The 23,848-nt window shown below is 39.8% G+C and overlaps 1 protein-coding gene across 5 annotated transcripts in view; it reads right to left on the bottom strand.

Moving 5' to 3' along the window:
- Positions 1-23,848, bottom strand: part of SLP1 (Calcineurin-like metallo-phosphoesterase superfamily protein) — a 76,344-nt gene that overhangs the window by 9,009 nt on the left and 43,487 nt on the right. For all 5 annotated transcript variants that reach the window (XM_089983398.1, XM_089983397.1, XM_089983399.1 and 2 more), the window contains exons 5-8: positions 5,654-5,789; positions 4,986-5,158; positions 4,786-4,874; positions 4,598-4,667 (exon numbers count right to left, since the gene is read on the bottom strand). In XM_089983398.1, the coding sequence (XP_089839524.1) occupies positions 4,598-4,667; positions 4,786-4,874; positions 4,986-5,158; positions 5,654-5,789 (468 nt within the window). The remainder of the gene's footprint in view (positions 1-4,597; positions 4,668-4,785; positions 4,875-4,985; positions 5,159-5,653; positions 5,790-23,848) is intronic.

The following is a 23,848-nucleotide window of genomic DNA, read 5'->3' as shown; positions in this document are numbered from 1 at the left end:
CCTTGGAGTCGAGGTAGACAGGAAGGATGGTTGTCTGACATTGACACAACATAAATACACACTAGATTTATTGAAGAAATTTGGTATGCAAGATTGCAAGCCTTTGTCTACACCGAGTGTCTTACATCAAAAGCTTAGTTCATAGGATAGAGATTTGTACCCAGATCCTATAAAATATCGAGGTGTAGTCGGTATGCTTCAATATCTTACCTTTACTCACCCTGACATTGTTTATTCTGTCAATCAAGTGTCGTAGTTCATGCATGAGCCGCAAACAGGACACATGGATGCAGTCAAGAGAGTGTTGAGGTATTTAAAAGGTACCATTGGAGATGGGTTGGTATATAAGAAAAGTTGGAAAAGAGGAGGCATGCATGATGTCACGGTCGACAGTGATGCAGACTGGGCAGGAGGTCCTGATGAAAGGAGGTCGGTTTTCAGATATTGCATCTTTCTTGGGGAAAACCTAGTATCCTAGAGCAATAGAAAACAAAAAGCAACAGCTAGATCAAGTACTGAGGCTGAATACCGATCAATGGTGTTGCAACTGTTGAAGCTACTTGGACAAGGCATTTGTTGAATGAATTGGAGGAACGGAAGTCAAAATCTATCTTATTGTGTGATAATAAAAGTGCCATTAAAATATATTTTAATCCCATTTTCCACAGTAAGACAAAACATATTGAGATAGATTAGCACTTCATTCGACAGAAGGTTGAAGACAAAGAGATTGAGCCTCATTTCATCCCTACGGAAGACCAAGTGGCAGATTTATTTACAAAGGGTTTGACGAAAAACAGATTTTAGTTCTTGAAGAACAAGTTGTCCATGGTTCAAGACCATGCACAACTTGAGGGGGGTATTAAGTGTCGTGAAATGGGCTGGACCAGTTTGGGTCTGATCCAGACCCAAACTGGGATTGCATGATTGAAGTGCTTACCAGGGCATGTTTGTAATATTGTGTTTTGTTGTAGGACAGTCATCCGACTGATCAGTTGGATCAGGATCCAGTTTAGAGACTCAAGCTCCTATGGATAGACAACTCTTGTTGGCAGCCCTTGTCGGACTCAATCTAAAGCAAAATGACCAAGGAGTTTGGTATGTGGATTCAGGCGCAGCCAATCACATCATTATAGATGAAGGTAAATTCCAAAACTTGGTCCCTTATTTTGGAAAAGATAGTCATTATCGGAGATAGTACTCGACACCCCATCATTGGCATTAGAAAGTATTTGTTCCCATGTCTAATTCCAATATTCAGTTGTCAAATGTATTCTTTGTTCCCAACATTAAAAAGAATCATGTTTTTGTTTCCAAATTAGTTGATGATACCAACTCATGTCTTATTTTTACTCCTTCGGTTTATGTGAAGGATCTTCACATGAAGAGGACGTAAACTGAAGGTCAAAGACAAGGAAATATGTACCTCTTCAAAGAAGACCCATCTGTCAAAGTCAGGACTAAATCTATCGAGTAGTCTAAGAGTCATCCTTCGTCCTTATGTCTTGTCAATGAGTCTGAGTTGAATAAGTCAAATATTTGGCATAGTCGTCTTGCGCATTGTAATAAAGCCTTTATTAGAAAGCTTAATTCTAGTAACTTAATTTTTGTTTCTAATGTAGACCAAGAGTTGGAGAGTCATGTTTGTCCTATCTGTTAAGTGTCTAAGAGTCATGTATTGCCCTTTACTTCTAGCAATAAAAGAGCTTCAAAATTGTTTGAAATCATTCATTTTGATGTGTGGGGACCCGCTCCCAATTCCTCTTCTTCTGGAAGCCAATTCTACGTGATCTTTATTGATAATTATTCTAGGTACACTTGGATATATTTTACGAAACATAAGCATGAGGTTTTTAATATCTTTAAAAACTTTCATGCTATGATTCGTAATCAATTTTTCATGTCTATCATAAATTTTCAGTGTGGTCATGGGGCTGAATACTCTTCGAATGACCTTATTGAATATCTCAAGATAAATGGGATCAATCAGAGAGTGTCTTGTCCTTGGACACCTCAGCAAAATGAGCTTGCTGAGAGGAAGCACATACACTGTAATAACCCATTCGTTAGTAGATGTTTTGGGCCTGGGATCCATATTTTGGATCCAAGACCCTGAAAGCATCATTAAGAATAGGGGCATTATGACCCTTATACAAGAGTTTTCGAGATCCACGATTGGATCCCTGCAGATCCAATCTGTGGATCCATACCGAGTGGGAGGCGCGAGTCCAGAATCATGACCGGGTTTGGATCCCGAGTCGCAGGTCGCAGACCCGGACCCAGCCCGCTCGTTAAAACGATAAAAAGGAGGGGAGGGGGGGGGGGTTAATAAGGCAACCTGATAAAGGTTGCCCAATTTTCTGTAACAGGCGTTAGGGTTCAGAGAGAACCCTAACCCCGATCGCAAGGAAGAGAGGGGGGTCGATGGGCTGCAGCCGCCGGAGACGTGGTAACGGCCTCCGCCACTTTCGGAGGGCCTCCTCCTTTTTCATAAAAGGTCGGTACCCTTGCTCTCTCCTCCCCCATCTCTCTCTCATCTCTCCCTCTCGTTTTCATGCACATCGTCAAAGCAACCATCACCGGCCTCCTTGAGCACCCCCTGTCACGACAGTGAGTGGAGCGACACCAGCCGGCCCCTGGCCTCGCGATTGTAGCCTCCGATCACCGGAAAATTCACCGGAGAAAGGAAATCAGGCAAGAGTATCGCCACGAGGATCAATAAAAAACTATGGTCCCCCCCCATTGGCTTCACCGAAAAAAAAGGAAATCAGGCAGGAGTATCGCACCTGCTTGTTGGTCGGGACAGAGGGGAAAAGGTCGGCAGAGGAGGGCCATCGCCCCCCTGACGGTCACAGAAAAGGTGGCAAGGGCGGCAGGGGTGCCGTCAGCCACCTGTCGACCCTCGACAAGCCCCAAATGGAAAAAGGGGAAAGGTGAAAGGCACGGCAGGGGCCTCCGGTCTCCTGTCGGCCTCCCAGCGAACACAAAGAGAGGGAAAAAGGGAGACACGACAGGTGGTCGTCGACCTCCTGGCAATACAGAGAGCGCACAGAGGGAGAGAGGAAAAGGCTGCGAGGTGCGGGCCTCCCCTCCCCTTGTGATGGTTTTGAAGAGGAAACACGGCAAAGGCGGAGCCGCTACGGGGAAGAAGAAAAGGGCACGGAGGGGGAGAGAGATTCGGGAAACCCTCAAAGGGTTTCCCTTTTCAATCGAGAGGAAAGGGGAAAAGCGGCGCAGAGAGTTTAAAAGACCCTCGCCCCTGCGTCGCATTCGTATAACCCTAATGGGTATTATGGATCCGGGTCGAATCCGAGTCTGAGTTTTTTTGAAAAACGTGGGTTTTACATGAACAACATTTATTAGGGACCAAATCAGTCACCAAATTCTTAGCACAAAAAGAATATTTAGAATCTTTGCATTTCACAGAAAGAATAAACATGAAAACAAACACTTTTGCACAAACACTTGATGATAACAAATAAAAATGAAAATGAGAAAGCCTTTGCATAAAGTAGTTTGGCAACCAATTTATGTTTTCCATGCAAAAGGAAAGGTGTTAAGTGCCTGAAACTGTACTTGACTCAATTGTTGAGATTATCTCATGTATTTTTAGATTAGATGTAAAAATAAAATTTTAAAAAAATCATCACATATCCCTATAGAAGTAAACATATGGGGGTGGTTATGTTAAAAAGAAAAAACCATCACAAATCACTATAGAAGTAACATATGAAGGTGCTTTTCTTAAGTTATATATGACTACCAAGTGATGTTAAATGAGTTTGTCTTTGTAATGAAATACAAAAACACAAGTAGATGCCTCTTATGGGCTTACAAAACACACAAGAGTGCACACAACCAAGGACCACTTATGGATCAATACAAGAACAAAAGCACAAAGCCACTAAAGGTCAAGAGAGAGCATAAAAAATATAGAATGGATTTCATATACATGCTTGAGACAAGCATAGAAATACAAGAGGCCTTGGGACCTTCTCCAACGGCTAGAAATAGAGTCGTTGAGAAGGTCTCAATGACTTTAATGCCCATTTACTCAAATGCCCTTAGCTTAAAGCTAAAGGACATTGTAATAAAAAAAGGGAAAAAATATAAAAAATACCATTGTGACCCTAATGGGCACAGCCTATTACAATGCTGTAAAAAGACTAAAACAGACCCAATGGATATATATATATATATATACAACTTAACAGCCTTAACCACAAAGAGAGTCCCACCCTTGGCAACATGGTGCAGTTTTTGGCTTTCATGTGCCCTAATTTTAGTAACATTTACAAAATATTCTTGTGTGTGATTCTTTTTCTTTTTTTCCCTTTGTGACTTTACGAGTTTATGCCTGATAAAGCCTGGCAACATGATAATGAAAGGGATATTGCAATCAGATGCCCAAATCTAAAGTTGGTTCTAGTATAGAGCAAACTCAGGAAGAGAAAACATGATGCTCAACCACTTCTCGGTTTATTTGTGTTGACACATTTGAGATTTAAATGCTATAAAAACCATACTGTACAAATCATTGTCAAAGCATACAACAGAGTATCAGGTTACTGTGAGGCATCAAAGACATTTCCAATACCTCGGGTGCATTGTTGAGGACACCACTTGACATTCCCACATCAATTCGCCACACAGTGTCATTATACTTACTGCAGTAAAAGAACTAGAAATGAATGTACAATTTAAGCTGAAAATGAATTTTAAAATTTTCGAGTTATAAGATAGATAACGTGTATAATCCATTACAATCAAAGGGCTAACATATACCAATTAGCTCCAGATAATTGAGGAGTATGACCAACCACTATTGCCTTTGCACCTAGAGCATGCAATGTCTCTTGAATAATGGCGCATATCTGATAAAAATAAGCTAGTTTTCTGAGAATAAAAATACTTGAAAGGCGTAGCATAACTTTCCCCCAACCTTATGAGCCCCAGGTAACTTCTGCAGTTAAAAGAATAATCACCTGGTGACTGCTGTAGCCTATCTCTTCACTGTCTCGTGAATATAGACGATTCCAAACCACACTATCATAACCTCTTGTAGCTATGAATGGAATTTCAGGATTCTCATGGTTTCCAGAGAACCCTCTCATCCAGTGAGACACTTCCTTGTTCATAATCTCTATGCCATACATAACTGCACAGAAGCAGAATATCAAACACCATACCTGAATTAAACATGTGCATGGCAAAAATAGGTGTCTCTAAAGTGTTCCACCTTTGAAGGTTAGTTAAACATCACAAAGTAGAGGTAATAAGATTGACATTTACTCTTAGAAACACCAGAGACTACAAAATCTTTCTGAACCAATAGCCTGTACCTTTATGTTCAACAATTTGTAAGTCACATATGCAGCCTGTTCTCTAAGGCTTATTTGTGTTCAAGTCTGCAAGGCATAAAATGTAGTCTTTTTTCTAATACTATGGCATTGTCAGTTGATATTTGTGTTGCCTATATGCTTATCCAACATCAAAAGGATTAAGCAGGCCCATAAATAGGATATTATATAACTTACATGATTAAAAAAAAATGTTAGTAGCTTCCATGGTGTGGCAAAGCAGCTAAAGCAACCTTTCTAAAACTTTGCCACAATATAAAAGAAATTTTACATGGAATATTTTCCCAGTTTACCATGATGAGGAAGAAGACCACCATGGCAAAATACCCAGTCATTGACCTTCAGAACTACAGAATGATGTGCCAGCTCACATGCTAAGGGGCCACCCGGTTTGAGAAGAAAGGATCTTGCACTTATCCCCTTTTGCCTCTGTTCTAGCATTTGGAGAAGTGTCAACGTGGTGGTCAAAACTTCAAAAAGAATTCATTTAGCATTGCAATGAGATTCCTCAGAATGGTATACAAATATACTGTTAAAAGCCGACCATAAGCTTGTTCTGTACAAATATGAGATAGCAACTATATTGAATAATCTAGCCTTCATAACAGCTGAAAATGCATCAGATCATCATTGCAACATATATGGAGGCACAGTCTTGACAAGAAAATTTATGATGGAAAAGACCATGGAATCCAATAAATTATTAAAGATACCAAAGCAAAAAGGTGATATGCATAACAAATATGCTGAAGCAGCTCAGCTAAAGCACATTTTAATGCACAATGGTTACTTATTCCTTAAAATACTAGGAATAAGAAATCTTATACAAGTCAAGTCTTCCTAGACATACTGAATATTGAATAGGATAAAGATGTTATCATAACTAATCAGTAATCACTTTGTGTGCAAGTAATTTCTTAATGGTGCTATCTTCTTGCCCTACATTTGGTCAGATTTCCAATAAGTCTACTTCACAAAGACTGTTTGGTCCCACATTTGATTCATCAGTAGTTGCTTCTTGTTGAACTTGCATGAGTTTGAGATGGAGAATTTTATATGGATCTTTTCTTATCATGTTTACCCTCATTAATTTGTCCTTTATCATTTGCAAGATCAACTGAATAACTCATCATTCAGTTGTCATAGGCACATACATTATCTTACGTTTAAGATAATTATTTAAGATTCATCTTCTCAATTTTAGAAAGAAACTCACTAAAGTTTCATCCCATCATCCAAATGAGCAAAGCAAAGATGTACCAACTATTTTTGTCCATTATTTAAAAAAAAAACTCATACTGACTTGTACTTAAGCTTCTCTTCACAATGCAAAAGCTTTTTCCATGTGAAGGAACATATGAATTTAGAACAACTCACCTCCTTGCTTGTGTTGTTCACAATCCCAAATCTGAAGGTCAGTTTGGTATCTGCCATGTTGAGGATGCAAGATGCTCTCTTCTAGCTAAAAGGGTTAGGTGCTTTACTACTTTATATAGAAGATAATCGTTGGTGCCACCCAGGGTGTTAACATGTCGGACCTTCACAAAATCTGTGCCCGACTCTGAGGTACTATGAGCATGTCCCAAGTTGATGTAGATGCATCGTGAGCTTCTTTACACGTTCCAAGCTTCCAACACCTACTCTTTTCGAATCTACACGCCTTCTAGAGCTACAAGTAGTGTTATTAAAAATGTGTCTCAAGGTACAAAAAGCACGCCGCGTCTCAAGGCGAGGGCCTTTTTGCCTTGAGGCATAAGCCTAAGGCTCACTTGCCCTGAGGAGTACGCCTCATACGTTATGAGGCGTATGCCTCAGGGCAAGGCACACCTCAAGCATGAGGCATGCACCTCATATTTATCGAGTCAAATGGGGGTCATTGGGGCTAAATAGCCCAACTTTGGGCTATCTGTAACGCCCCAAAATCAAGAACTTGTAACTTTTTTTGAAAAGTTCGAAAGCTTTGTAATCATTCGTTTATCAGAGTTTTAAAATAGTAATTCAGCGAAAAATAGTGTTTGAAATAGCAAGTCAATGGACCTTGGGCGCATTACAGCGCAAACATTCTTTCGCAACAGATTTGAAACTCCGTACATTTAATAAACCAAATAGATTCTGAAATGCACTTTATAATAATTTAAGACTTCTACAAAGAAAGAGTTTTCTAGAAAGCCTTTATGCAAAATTACCAAACTGTCCTGAAGAGCGAAACGTCAGGGAAAGAGTCTCATCTTGATTTCATCACGCCATCGTGCCATCGCAGTCCGTACAAACCTAATCATGACCTGTGCCCATAAAATGGGTCAGTTTCACAAAAAACTGGTACGTGCACAAGTAAGACAATGTAGAACAAAATTAAGTACTTACATTTAATTCTATTATACTTAGCAGTTTAAACAAATGAAAAACTACTATTAGCATCAATAGTTAATCAACGTAAGAGAAATGTTAAAACTAGCATTTAACAATTAAACAGTGTAGGAGAAAAGCTACAACTAGCATTAGCAGTTTAATCAACACAAAGAAATGCTACAACTAGCATTAGCAGTTAATCAGCGTAGAGTGCGCAACCAACAAGTAAGGTGAACCGTATAACTTTTGTTTCGATATTAGCTGGCCTGTGGGTACGTGCAAGGCACAAATCGTAGAAATAATTGAGACTAGTTCAGGGGTCTATTATGCCATGTATTTTCAATACCCTGAATAGTTAGCTGAGTCCGTTCCTAAGGGGACGGTCGGTGACTGAGAGAGGATTCCCCAAAGGCCACTTGTTTCACTTGTTCCAAAGAATACATCCAACTTCTGCAGAAGTGTTGAGTTAACTTTTGTAACCCCTTTCCCCTAACTCCGATGACTGGGGAAGCCAGATCCTTTCCCATGGGGTGGTTGTTAATGTAGAAGGAAGGTCGATGAATCAGCCACCTGTGTAGAGAGAGAGAAAGAGAGAGTCGGCTGCACAGAAAATAATCTCGTTACTTTTGGATTAGGGCTTCTCTCTATATTAAATAGAGAGAGGCTAAAATGAATAATTACATCTAAGTCCATTATGAAAACAAAATTTCAAAAACCTCTAATATAAAAGGACTTAAACTAAAAACCGCCTATTCTCAACACTCCCCCTCAAGCTGGAGCATAGATATCAATCATGCTCAGCTTGTCACAACATTTCGAGAAATTTGGCCTAGCAAGAGGCTTTGTAAACATATCTGCAACTTGGTCTTCCGACTTTAGGTATTTGGTAGTGATATGACCAGCTTGAATCATATCTCTTACATAGTGGCAATCAACCTCAATGTGCTTTGTTCTCTCATGAAAGACAGGATTGTTTGTTATATATGTTGTCGCTTTGTTATCGCACATCATGGTCATTGGAGAGGAAACCTTCACCTGGAGATCATGAAGAACAGTGCGAACCCACATCAATTCAGCAGTTGTTTGGGCCATAGCCCGATATTCTGATTCTGCACTCGACCTGGAAACCACATTTTGTTTCTTACTTCTCCACGAAATCAAGTTGTCTCCAAAAAACACACAGAATCCTGTGGTAGATTTTCTATCTACTACTGATCCAGCATAGTCAGCATCAGAATAGGCTACTATCTCCAGAGTTCCACCTTTCCTGAACAATAACCCCTTTCCAGGAGAGGATTTTAGATATCTGAGAATCATTATGGTTGTATTCTAGTGTACCTCAGTTGGTTTGTCTATAAACTGGCTAACTTTGCTTACTGCTAAAGCAATATCCGGCCTGGTCACAGTTACATACAGTAGCTTCCCTACTAGTGAGCGATAGCTTTTGCTATCAACCGGTTTTGACCCTTCTTCAAACAACTGAACTTTATGGTCCATTGGAATATTTGCTGGTTTAGCTCCCAACATTTCCGTTTCCTTTAATAAGTCAAGAACATACTTCCGTTGAGACAAAACCATCCCTTTACGGCTCCTGACAACTTCTATACCCAGAAAATATCTAAGTGAACCAAGGTCTTTTGTAACAAAGTGTTTTTTAAGATGAGCCTTTGTGGCTTCAATATCTTTCACATTGTCTCCTATAAGAATGATGTTATCCACATATACCACCATAACAAATATGCCTGAGTTAGTTTTCTTGATAAATAGTGTATGATCTGCCACTGACCTGTTTAAGCCAAAGCGTGACATCACTTCAAACAGCTTTTGAAACCATGCATGCGGACTTTGTTTCAAGCCATAAATCGCCTTTCTCAATCTACACACCTTCTGACACTCCCCCTCAACCTCGAATCCTGAAGGTTGTTGCATGTAAACTGTCTCAGATAGATCCCCATATAGAAATGCATTTTTCACATCTAATTGGCACAAGCTCCAACCATGTTGAACAACTACTGAAAGAACAAGACGGATGGTACCCATCCGTGCAACAGGAAAAAAGGTTTCAAAGAAGTCAATACCATATGTCTGAGTATACCTTTTCGCTACTAATCTAGCCATGTATCTTTCAATAGAACCATCAGATTTGTACTTTATTGTATATACCCATTTACATCGAACAATGTCAGCATCTGCTGGGGAATCAACTAGATCCCATGTATGCTGAGATACTAAAGCATTCATTTCTTCTTGCATAGCCAGCTTCCAGCGATTATCAAGTTCTGCTTGTTGATAGTTCAGAGGAATAGTTTCAGCAGATAAGGCTGAAATAAAAGACTTCATCTGATTTCCAATTCTGGCATCGGAGACAAAATGAGAACATTGTTGTGTCCCCTTTCGTAGAGCAATAGGCATGTTATCATCATCCTGAAGATCACTATTGTCAGTAGAACTTACCTCAGGAGAAGAAGAAGATGAAGGCTCTTGCGGAGGTAGAGCTCTACGCACATATACCAATGGAGGATTATTAAATCTGGAAGAGGATGAAGTTTGGTTCGATAATGAGGGCACAAATTCCAAAGGAAAAGGAGGTATAGGTAATGGAAAAGACTCAGTTGGATCAACCTGCAGCGGGAAACTAGAAATAGAGTAATATGGAGAGGATTCCAGGAAAGATATATCTGCACTAACATACTCTCGGCGAGAAATAGAATCATAACATCGATAGCCCTTTTGATTTTTTGGATAAACTATAAATATGCATTTTGTAGCTTGAGCGGCCAATTTATCACGGTCAGAGCCAAATTTGTGTACAAAACAGACACATCCAAATATTTTTGGTGAGAAAGAAAAAAGAGGGGCATTAGGTTTTAAGATATGTAATGGAATTTGATCACCCACAGAAGGCGAAGGCATGCAGTTGATCAGATAGCAAGCAGTGGTAATCGCATCACCCCAGTATAACGCAAGAACATTGGATTGAATCATAATGGTACTGGCATCATCAAGCAGGTGCCGATGTTTTCGCTCAGCCACCCCATTTTGTTGAGATGAATAGGCACATGAAGTTTAGGGTTGGATGCCATGATCTTGGTAAAATTGTAACAAACTTTTTTTATTTAAACTCGAGAGCATTATCAGTGCGAACAATCTTGACAATAAATTCAAACTGAGTTTTTATTTCAAGAATTAGCAATTTGATAATACTTGGAACTTCAGATCGTTCTTTTATTAAAAATACCCATGACAACTTAGAGAAATCATCAACAATAACAAGATAATAACAACACTGAGTCCTAGTAGGAATCTTACTAGGACCCCATACATCTGCATGAAGAAGTTCAAAAACTTTATTACTAGACTGACTCTGACTCGAAGGGAACAAACTTCGATGATGCTTTCCCAACTGACATGCTTGACACTGAAATGATGTGGTGGAATGAATTTGAGGAAAGACCGAACGAAGCTTTGACAAAGAAGGATGACCAAGACGACGATGCCACTGAAGAGGACTGAATGAGTGTTCCACTACAGCATGAACATTACTCATTGGATGATGTAGGTAGTAGACTCCATTTGCTTCATAGCCTCCACCAATCTTCTTCCCCGTCAGCAAATCCTGAAAATGACAACCCATCGGATCAAATATTACTCTACAGTTTTGTTCTTTTGTAAGGCAACTAACAGAGAGTAAACTTTGAGGAATGTTTAGAGCATGAAGAACATTTTGCAACTGTAATGAGGAGGATATAGAAATATTTCCCTGACCAACGACCGGGGAGGAACGCCCATCGGCTAATGAGACTCCTCGATGAGCATTAATATCCTTTATATCTGAGAAAACAAGTGAATTTCCACACAAATGTCTGGATGCACCAGAGTCAATAATCCACTTACTGTCAGTCGGATGAAGATGATTTCTGGTTGAATAGGCAACACCAGCTACAGGAGGAGTGGAACTCAAAAGGCGAAGAGTTATCAACTCATCATATTCAGCACGACTGAGGATGATACTACGGTCACTTGCAGAGGTATTCTCCTGTACATTTGTTGCCTCGATAGTAGTAACATTTTCTTTAGGAGTATAGGACTTTGATGAAGAAGAAGTTGGCCGACCATGCTTTATCCCAGCAACGATCTTCTAAATGTCCAGATTTTCCACAGAATGTACATTGAAGCTTTCCTCTGCCTCCCATACCACGTCCACGTCCTCATCCTCTGATATTCTGAATATTTCCACGCCCATAACCAAATGAGACAACAAGAGCAGATGACTGAGTCACAGGCTGAGATTGTGGTAGAGAGATCGCAAGTCTACTCAAACGATTGTATGCATCAACAAGAGTGGGAACATCTGATCCAGTCAACATTTGAACTTTTGCAACAGAAAATTCTGAAGAAAGACCTGTAAGAAAACGAGCAACCATGGTTTGTTCTTGATGATCCTTTTGCTTCGAGCAATAAAGAGGCCTGTGAGCATTAAGTCTTTCAAACGCAGCTTTGACAGAGGCATAGTATTGGGCCAAGGTCTGATCTCCCTGCTGCAAATTATATATCTCCTGTTCTACTTGCAGGATACGACTCACATTAGTTTCTTGTGAGTATGTATCACGAAGATTGTCCCACATCAGTTTGGCTGCATTATAGTAGATCAATCCATCTGCAATATGGGGTTCGACACTATTCATGATCCATGACATAACTATGTCATTATCTTCATCCCAAGTAACATATTTTCTCAAATTTTCAGGGGGTTCGTCTTCCAACAGAATATGTTTTCGACGATGTCCAGATACCGACATCATAAAAGTTCTGGACCACCTGGCATAGTTGGTTTCATTCAACCTTACGGAAGAGTCGTACGAGAAGGGGTTGGCAAAAGCCTTATACTCCCCAATATGTTCCATTTTAGAATCACATTTCGAAGTTTCAGCCATACTGCTCACTTGAACAGCAAGTATTCAAGTAGAATTTTCCAACACTGTAAGGAATCAGCCCTGTTGTTTCCAAAAAAAAAAACAGCCCACAACCAGCAAGGAATCACTCATGCTGCTTTCACGACAGAGGGATAGCTTAAACTAACACAACACGAAACAAAAACTCGACACAGCATGGAGTCACGACCATTGTTGCACCCAAACACACCACGACCAACGATAATATTCAGTTGCAAAACAGATGATCACGACAACTGCTGTTCTCCAAACATATAAGGCATAACAGCCAATAAGTCTTCAGAGGACAATTAAATAGATCAATCATATCTCGATCACACGCAACAAGCATAGGAAATAAATTTCAGAATCACGGCAGGCGCAATCAGCACAGAAAAAATGAAATCACGGCAGGCACGCAACAGTACAGATACTTGCTGCGTGACCCAAACAACAAGAACAACCAACAATACAACAATCACGGCAGGCACGCAACAGCAGGAACACAACTCGTCAATGTCCAAGAAATCACGATAGGAGATCACGAAGAAAAAAAAAACTCTAGATTCTAAAAGAAAAAAGAGGTTACGGCTCCAGGAAATCCTCGCTGGGAGCTCCATCCTTAGATCTGACGACAGATCTGGGTAACATCCCAGATCTGTTATCAGATCTTCCACAATCGTGCAACAGCAAACCTGATTTCATGCAGTCGGGTTTTTTTTTTCTCATTGGTGAAGATCAGTCCTCTCGTGATCACGCTCCCGAGATCGAGGGCTCTGATACCATGTAGAAGGAAGGTCGATGAATCAGCCACCTGTGTAGAGAGAGAGAGAGAGAGAGAGTCGGCTGCACAGAAAATAATCTCGTTACTTTTGGATTAGGGCTTCTCTCTATATTAAATAGAAAGAGGCTAAAAGGAATAATTACATCTAAGTCCATTATGAAAACAAAATTTCAAAAACCTCTAATATAAAAGGACTTAAACTAAAAACCACCTATTCTCAACAGTTAACAACCAGTTCATTGGAGTTTTTGTACCGATCCATCCTCTCCCTTGACAGAAACAAAAGGCGAATGGGTGTGTCAGGTGTTGCTTAACCGACGACTCATTCTACATGCTCTGGTCTTTCAACCATTCGAGCATCTTGCCTGTAACGGCAAAACATCACTATGTAACCAATTTCTACAAAGTTCCCTTTGCATGCTTCGAGGTTACATGAACCTCTCATCCAATCATCGTAGTATAAACATGTCATGCCTGTCTAAAAGCACGACTATGATGAAAGGGGTATTGGTTTCTCAGAAGAAACGCCAACTCGATGCAACAAATATTTAGTTTGACTTGACATGCTCAAGTCCTTTAAACCACTTGAACAACATTGTGCACTTTGCATGGTACAAGATCGCCATAGATCTCTTGTCCAATTTATCACAATATCATCATGCTGCGTATGTCTTGCGATATTGTTTAAAGATACAGGTCTCTCAACAGAAACCCCGCCCAACTCATTCCCATGCCCCTAATCGGGGTTATCCGAGTTGTGTCGAAAACGTAAAGAGAGTTAGCAAAAGCACTACTCTCAAATACGTCAATTTGGGAGACTTGGATGTTATTTCTCAAAAGAGGCTCTCAAACTTTACTTTGCAAAACTTTATATTTGGAAGATTGAACTCATGAATAGCGATCCTTTTATTAAGAATTTTAGCACTCACGCACAAACCCGTGTCTTTTGAAGAAGAGCATAATTAGAGTATGTTGAACCACATATCTTATTTTGAACATGATTTATCTTTCAAACCGTGAGTACAACACTGTGCAACTCGAACGAGGCGAGATCGCCACGGATCTCTCATTCGTTTATCACAGTATTCGTATGTTGCACATACCTCACGATACTGGTCTCGATAAACGGAGATAAGGATTTTTCAAAAGAACCATCCCAGAACACAAGTTTGTGCCCCTCATTGGGGTCATCCAAGTTATATCTGTAACACCCCAAAATTTTGAACCTTATAATTTCCTTGAAATAGTTGAAAAATTCTTTTTCTTTACAGAGTTTATTTTTAAAATCAGCGGAAAACGATTTCTTTAAAAGAAAAAGGACAAGTTCGACAACCTTGGGCACGTTAGCAAGAGAACAAAGATTTACCATGGACGATCTGCAATATCAAGTTTGTACAAAATTTGGATTTCCTCTAGGGAAAAACCGTATCAAAAACAAAAAATGTTCAGGAGAAGAGCTACGAGCAGAAACAGTGGATCCTTAAATCATCTCGCAGTCGCGTCATCGTCTGGTGCACCTATTCATCACCTGTACCCATGAAATGAGTTAGTTTTGCGAAAAACTAGTAGGAGAGCACAAAGACAGAAAGAACTAAATTAGGCATGAATAATTTATGCAACAGGTAGTAACGAACAAACTAAGCTAATAAATTGAAGAAGCAAGCTAAGTACAACAAACTGAAAAGGTGAGCATGCTCAATTTAGTTATTACTTGTTAACCGGCCATGCGGGTACATACATGGCACGTGAGTCGAAACAGTCGAGTCCAAGCCGAGTGTTCATTATGTTAAGTATTTTAATATACCTCGGTTGTCTGACTGAATCCTATTCCTATAGAGACGATCGATGGTCGAGAGAGTAAGTCCCCAAGGCCTGATAGGGATGTATCCAACTTATGCAAAAGTGTTAGGCTAACTTATGTAGCCCCTATCTCCCCTAACCTCCGATGACTGGAGAAAATGGGTCTTTTGCCCTTTAAAAAACCATAAATGGTCTGTCCATCGGAGTTGGTACCCTTCATCCTCTCTCTTGACGAAGCCAGGTTGAATTAAGCACGACGGGGTTTCTTAGTCGTTGCCTCATTCTTCATGCTCTGGTCCATTAGACCAAAACAAGCATCTTGCCTATGAAGGCGATCCCATTTTTATATGTGTTTTCAACAACGTGCACAAAGCACTAATCGAGGTCGTAAGACCCTCTTATCCAATCATCGTAGTACTAACATGCCTCGCATGTTCAAGAGTACACTTACGAGGAAAGGGATATAGGTCCTTAATAGGAGCCTCGGGAGTGTGTTTCGCAGAGATATAATGTTTTTAAAAGCTATTTTAACATTTCAAATCTTTCGAAACGACACACAACTTGCCAACATATGGCATGTGATTTTCTCAAATCTGACATTCGATGACGCAGTGTTTGGGTGCTATGTAAGTCACAACACTGGTTTTGGTAAATGGGCTTCACAAATGAACCCATCACCCAACAACTTGATCTTGCCCCAGATCAAGGGTTATCCCAAAATATATCGGGTAAAAAGTGGAATAGGTATTCCTCCCGAATACACTGAGTCTATGGCAAGGCAAAAACGAGAGACAATAATGCGAAAAGCAAGAGCCTGGGAGCGAAGCGCGACGGCAAACGAAAACAGGAAATACAAAAGCAAAGGACAAGGATCGCGAACCCGCGTCCTTGAATTAAAAGACAGTAAGTAGTAAATACGAAAGTAAAAGCCTGGGCGCAAAGCGCGACGACAAACTGAAACAGGAAATGCGAAAGCAAATGACAAGGATCGCGAAACCGCGTCCTTGAATTAAAAGACAGTAAGTAGTAATTGCTAAAACAAAAGCCTGGGCGTAAAGCGCGACGGCAACAGAAATAGGAAATGTGAAAGCAAAGGACAAGGATCGTGAAACCGCGTCCTTGATTTAAAAGTGTACTTATATACGTATATGTATATAAATATATCATTAAGTCCTTTTGATCTTTAATTATTTAAGCTTGATTTAATTATTTAAGTCCTTGTGCAACTTCTCCTACCTTGGGGTATTGCGAGAATGAAGTCGTCTACGAACGTAGGTGATCGTCGGTTTAGTTCGCGGGGCGCGAACGGGCTCCGTTGCGTAACACTGCAAAAGTACGTTGTTTAGCATGCATAAAATGAAAAAAGATAGGGAGAAAACTCGGTTTCTCCGCAACTCAACGAGGGGTCATTAGCCCCTATAGTTGCGAAAGAGAATGGGGTAGGGTCCAATGACCCATGCCGTTAAAGGAGATGGGTACAGGGGCCATCGGCCCCTGCCGGATATCTAAAGGAGGGCAGGGGCCATCGGCCCCTGCCGTGATAACAGTAAGAGGGGCAGGGGCCTTGGGCCCCTGCTGAGTCTTCAAAAGGAGGGGCAAGGGCCTTCGAGGCCCTTGCTGGGTTTTAAAGGAAGGAGGGGCAGGAGCCTTCGGCTCCTGCCAGCTTTTTAAAATTAAGGGACAGGGGCCGATGGCCCCTACCAATGAAATAGGGAGGGGGAGCGCAGGGGCCAAAGGCCCCTGTCGAGCCTTTACTCGACAGACAAAGAGACAGGAGCCAGAGGCCCCTGTTGGTTAAAAGAGGGGCAGGGCCATTGGCCCCTGCTCGGTTTCCGAGAGGTGACCTGCCTCCCTTCTTAAGGAGAGGGGTAGGGGCCATCGGCCCCTATATGAAAGGGAAGGGCAGGGGCCATGGCCCCTGCCAGAAAGATGAAAAGGGCAGGGGGCGGAACCCCTTGCCTGACAGAAAAAGGGAGGAAGAAGGCTCGGCAGGGGCCGCCGGCCACCTGCCGGCCTTCCGGCGAATCAGAGGAAGAAAAGAGGGGGGCCTACCTGGGCTGCTGAGGGAAGGGAGGTCGCCGGGAAGGGGGGCTCGCCGGAGAGGTGACCGCCGTGAAGGGGGGCTCGCCGGAGATGCAAAGAGAGAGAGACGAGAGATGGAGTCTGGGGGAGAGAGAGCAGAGACAGAGGGGAGAGAGAGAGTCGGGGGGTCGGGGGAGGCTCGTAAGCCCTCCCCTCTTGCCTTTTTATAGGGAGGGGGCGCACACAGGGCCCGCCCCCTGTGTCGCCGGAGATCCCCCTCCCTCTGCGGGCTGCCAGCCCCTCTGAAAAGGATTTTCGAGGGGCTGGCACGGGTTGGATCCGGGTCGGGTCTGGACCTGACCCGGGTCCGATCTCTTTTAATTTATTTTTTTTTAAACAGGGTTTTACAATATCGGATACACGAAACCAAAGTTATAAAGCATATCTCCCAAATACTCTGATTCGGGAGACTGGGTTGCAATCTTGCAACAACGACTTTCAAAACCTGCTTAACAAGGCCACGCATTTGGAAACACAGATTTGCTTTAGGAATTCCTTTTTGAAAAAAAAATGCATAAGTGTGACTCGTGTTGTTTTTAAACAAATGAGCGAAATAGGTTACGCTCCAGACTATACTTAAGCAAGTGCAAGTGCTAGTCAGCAGGGAAAAACGCGACTATGCACAATGTAATGCGACAACAGGATGCAAGAAATCCTTAAAGTGCGAAGACGCGCATTGAGCGCAAGAGTGTGTAACCTTGGTCAAATAGACGTATCATGAATTGAAAACATAAGCAAGGCTCGTTACTGGCCTTGATGAATGGGATATAAGTTTCTCAACAAAACCCCCGCCAAGAAGTTCGTTCGAGCCCCAATTCGGGGTTACCCGAGATGTGTCGGATGCACAAACTGAAATAGACAAGCACCCCCCTTCCAAATACATAGATTTGGGTAGTCTTTGATGTTTTAGCGTAACTCCCAAAAATCCTCAAGTCTACTTTGCAGGACTGCTCACTCGAAAAGCCGAGATCCTTGCTAGGGATCCCTCTCCTTAGTCAATGATGTATCGTTTAAGCCCCCGACTCATCTTTTATCGTAAGAGGGAGAGTGGTAAATGCCTGTGCATACTCCAGGAGGATGCATCTAATAGTGCATGCGATGAGCAAAATTATGAGCGTCATGTGCAATGGCAAGGCGGTAATGACACATTTGCAAAAGCAGGAACCTGGGCGCAAAGCGCGATGGCAAAGTAAAGACTAAAAGCAGGAGTGCAAACACAAAGCCTGTGCGCAAAGCGCGATGGCAAAAGAAAGACTGAAAGCAGGAATGCGTAAGCAAAGCCTAGGCGCAATGCGTGGCGGCAAAAGAAAGATTGAAAGCAGGAATGCTTAAGTAAAGCCTAGGTGCAATGTGTGGCGACAAAGGAAAGACTGAAAGCAGGAATGTGTAAGCAAAGCCTAGGCGCAACACGCGGTGGCAAAAGAAAGACTGAAAGCAATGCTTGATCTACAAAACTGCGTATCAAGCTAACTAAATGCATAAAGCAAGAAAGCATGTGCACTAAAGCGTGACGGCGAAGTAAATGACACAATGGGAAGGACAAGGATCGCAAAACTGCGTCCTTGAATTAAAAAGCATACTTCTCTCTCTCTCTCTCTCTCTCTCTCTCTCTCTCTCTCTCTCTCTCTCTCTATATATATATATATATATATATATATATATATATATATATATATATATATATATATATATATATATATATATATATATATATATATATATATATATATATATATATATATATATATATATATATATATATATATTTAATTGCTTTAATTTCTATTTTTAAATAATTTAGCTTAGTTTAGTTCATCCAAAGTCCATTGCATGACTTTCCCCTACCATGAGGGTTTCGAGTTGCGCTTGCCTTTGTGCGTATGTAACGAAGGGCTCGGGCCGCAAGGCGCAAGCGGGATCCTCCGTGCAAACTGCGAAAGAGCAAAGCATGAATATCTATGTCACATGGGTGCGAGTGCGGGCGCGGGTGCGGATGCGGGTGCGGGGATTCGGCACTTCCAAAAAACCCGGGTGCGGGGGTGCGGCAGGGGCAAAAATGTCAATATATATATATATATATATATATATATATATATATATATATATATATATATATATATATATATATATATATATATATATATATATATATATATATATATATATATATAGGGGGGGTCGGGGTTCTCCTCCCTTACGAAAAAAAGATCAGCTGTCAGCTGCTCGATTTTTTTTTTAAAAAAGCAACTGTCTGTCAGCAGCTGACAGCTACTGTTGTCAGCAGCTATCTTTCAGCTGCTGTCAGCCAGCTGACAGAGCTGCTTTTTTAAAAAAAAAATCGAGCAGCTGACAGCTGCTGTCAACAGATTTTTTTTTTTAAAAAAAAATTGCAGCATAGGGCAAATTTTTAAAAAAAAAAATCCAAAAAAAAATGGACCTAAATGATCCTGGGTGCGGTCAATGCACCCAGGATCGGGTTGACCGCACCCGGTGCCGCACCCGCACCTGCACCCGCGTCGAGTCGCGTCGACGCGGGTGCGGCACCCTGCTAGCCGAATCCCTGTGACATAGATGAATATTCTAACATAGAAAGAAGCATCGACCCACGCTAGGGGTCGACCTAAGGAAAAGAAAGAAAGGGGGCAAGGGGCGCAACCCCTGCCCGCCTGATCCATGATTGTCTTTGATTTTTGCTTATATTTGAATTTGTTTGGTTTTATCAAAATAATGTTATTTTTTGTTGTTTAACGTACAATCAATATGGGCAATAGGGAGTCATCCCTTGATGGAATAGCATTCATATCTCAATTTTTTTCTATTGAAATTCATTGTAATATATGTTGAATATGAATTTGAATTCATTGGATTAGATAAAGCATTGAATCAATTTTTTTAGGGGTGCCATGTGACTCTTTGAGTTTTTATGTAGATCAAGTTGTTGCATTAATGTTACTTTTACATGTTAATAGCATTTTTTCGGTATTTATTTGAGATTTTTTTATTTCTTGTTGGTTGTTGCTTCATCAATAAAGCATTTTTTATTTATTTATAATTTTAGATATTTTTTATAGTTTTTTTTTAAGTTTTCAAAAAAAAAATTGAAGCTTACGTTTTACGCTTTACGCCTCACCTTAGTTTTTGGTGAAGTGCCTTGGTTCGCCTCAATGCTTTTTACAACATTGGCTATAAGGCTTTGATATCATGTAATTAAACAATAAGTGCACTACCATAATGCCACAAGAAGTTATAAATGTGCACACACACAAACACAAATGCCACTTATGGGCCAAATACACAAAAGCCACAAAAGGGCTAACACATAAACCTCTCAAAAGAGAGGAAGAACACCAATATAAAAACAAATATATAGTCCAATATACTTAGAACAAGTATTAACTAAAGAAAGGGCTAACAACCCCTTTATATACAAGAGGGTGTATTGGGGAGCTCCCAATATAGACGTTGGGAGCTCCCTAACGGTCATATCTATGACTGTTCGAGAGCCAAAACAGCTCTATGGTCATATTGACCATAGAGCCCCTAACTAAAAAGGGAATTTGCGAAATTAAAATAAAGAATAAAAACCCCAAAACTGTCCCTAATGGACAACACCTATTATATATACTAAATGACCAAAATACCCCTAATCAAACACCCAAATTATAAGGCCTAATATATGATATTTTTTAAAGTTTTTAAATACCGCATACTTGTGCCTAAGAAAATATATCCAAAAAATCTAGTATAATCATCAACAAATATCACATAATAAGAGAAACTACCTTTAGATAAGGTAAGGAAAGGTCACCATACATCTGAGTGCACTAATTAAAATGGTTTAGAGCAGTGTTGTGAAAAGCATTGAGGCGTAGCGAGGCGCTCCACCAAAATCTGAGGCGAGGCGTAAGCCTAGAGGCGCAAAGCGTAAGCCTCAAAAAAAAAATTAAACTTAAAAAAAAACTATAAAAATTATCTAAAATTATAAATAAATAAGAAATGCTTTATTGATGAAGCGCCAACCAACACGAAATAAAAAATCTCAAATAAATACGAAAAAAATAAAAGATTAACATGTAAAAGTAATATTAATGCAACAACTTGATCTATATAAGTATCTAATTGCATAAATATGAGCATTCATACAATAAAAAACTAACATTAACAACAAAATGCATATTAGCACTAACAACATCATGTCATAATTAAAAAATGCATGTTAACATTAACAACCAAATGTTAATGTATTTGTCCAGAATTCTTCAAAATGAGAGTGTTAACATTCACAATTACAACTGAAAGTCCCAAAAAACATATAAATGGCCAATAGCTCTATGATATGAATTAGAGCCTAGGCTCTTGTTGTGTCTCGCCGTCATCAATATTTAAGTCTTTAATATCATCATTTGAAGAATCCATATAAATAGGTTCTTCTTCATCTGACTCTTCATCTGACTCTTCATCATCTACACTTTCTTCATCCACATCCACAATTACTTCTTTTGCTTTTCTTTTTCCTTCAATAAAAAATCATGTATTAAATATTTATGTTATGTAATTAAAAAAATACATTTATATTCATAGCTAGGTAAAAGGAATATAACTTTACCTCGATCTTTTGAAGACATGTCTTGCCTAGAACCACTTTGTGAAACATGAGGTGAAGTGACTTTTTCAATAGGCACATGCTCAATGGCATTTATGTCGAAGTTCGGATCCAACCATGAATCCTCCAACCAATTGGGATCACTTGGCAACACTGGATCTTCCTTCTCCACAATACACTCATCGTCTGAGTCTATATGATCTAGACATATAGGGTCTTTGGTAGCCCTCCTCTTCATAATTCTCTCTCTTAATTTCATATTGTACATTATAAAAACCAATGCATTCATCTTCTCTTGTTCAAGTCTATTCCTTCGTTTTGTATGCACCTATAATTTCAAATAATTGATAATCAAATATAAGATAATTAAACATATAAAAATGTATTTCAAAAATAAAATACAAAGTCACAAACCAATGAGAAAGTACTTCAATTTCTCTCACAGCTCGATGCACTGCATGCCAAACTTAAAACTCAAATTGCAAAATTCATCAACTCAGGATTTTCGTGCCCAAATGAACTCCACCAATCAGCTGCATTCAAATAAAATAATAAAAAATTGATAAAAACATTAAGAATGTCATAATTAACAAAAACATAAAAAATTTATTGAAAAATAACAACATAATTGCAAACTTACCAGGACTTTTTAATTTTCTTATTGTAACAGTTGCCTCTCTGCCAAACAAGCCTGCCTTTTTTAAATGCATCGATTTGTGTTGTAATTTTCAACCGAATATTTGCATCAGAAACTAATTTTTCAACACAATCATAAAAGTCACTCATAACTTCTCCATCAGAGTTGAAGTTGTCAGCATAATGAAAATGTGGATTTAAATAATAGGCAGCTGCATGCAAAGGCTTATGAAGTTGCAAGTCCCATCGTCTATCAATGATATCCTAAATAGGTTTATATTTTCTTTCGACATTGTCAAGGTTTGAAGCAATTTCCTCTGCTCTATCCATTGCCTCATACAAAAATCACATAACAGGTTCGTCTGCATCAACGAGTCGCAACACTTTCACGAGAGGTAGTGTAACTTTAATTGCATATGATATGGCAGCCCAAAACTTATGATCATTAAGAACAATATAAGAAATGTTCTTAGCAGCAAGATTTCTTATAGTAATTAGATGTTCTAAAATTTGAAGATAAGAACATCGACTTTAACTCTTTCTTATAACATCCAATACTATGAAGTGTAAGATATGTTATGGCAAAATGAGTGACGGCTGGACGCAGAAGTTCTTTCTTCTTTGTGAATTTTCTCATTAAATTTAATACTCATGCATGACTATAAATGTATCTTGTAATTTTTTTTGCCTTTTCCACTGTATCTTTAAAAATTGATATATTTTCAATATCTTCTAACATAAGATCCAAGCAATGGGCTGCACATGGTGTCCAAAAACATGTTTTTTCTGCTGTTAGCATATTTCCAGCTACCACATAATTTGGTGCATTATCTGTAATGAATTGCACCACATTACTTTCACCAACTTCTTTAACAACTTCTTCAAACAACTTACACAAATTTGCATCAGTTTTTTCCATATCACTGATGTCAACGAACTTCAAAAATATTGTCCCAGATGAGCTGTTCACAAGAAAATTAATTTTCTTCATTTTTCATCTGTCCAACCATCTGCCATAATACTACAACCAACCTTTGGCCACTCTTTTTTGAACTCTTTCAAAATTTCATGAGTACAATCTACCTCGTCCTTCAAAATCCATGTTTTGATCTCATGATAAGAAGGCGGTTTGAACCCTCGCCCATAATTTGCAATAGCTTCTACCATTGCACCAAAATATGGATTGTTGCAAAGATTAAATGATAAGGCATTTGCATAAAAAAAACTACCAATGGCACGACATACATTTTTTCTTTCATCCCTTTTAAAAGCAGTGTTTATTGTGGTTTGTCGTGTTTCTTTG

The sequence above is a fragment of the Nuphar pumila genome, chromosome 12 (assembly GCF_984573655.1).
Source record: "Nuphar pumila chromosome 12, dmNupPumi1.hap1.1, whole genome shotgun sequence".
In the NCBI taxonomy this organism is placed as follows: Eukaryota; Viridiplantae; Streptophyta; class Magnoliopsida; order Nymphaeales; family Nymphaeaceae; genus Nuphar; species Nuphar pumila.
Note: the sequence above shows the minus strand (reverse complement) of the source record. Positions and strands in the feature narration are given on the sequence as shown.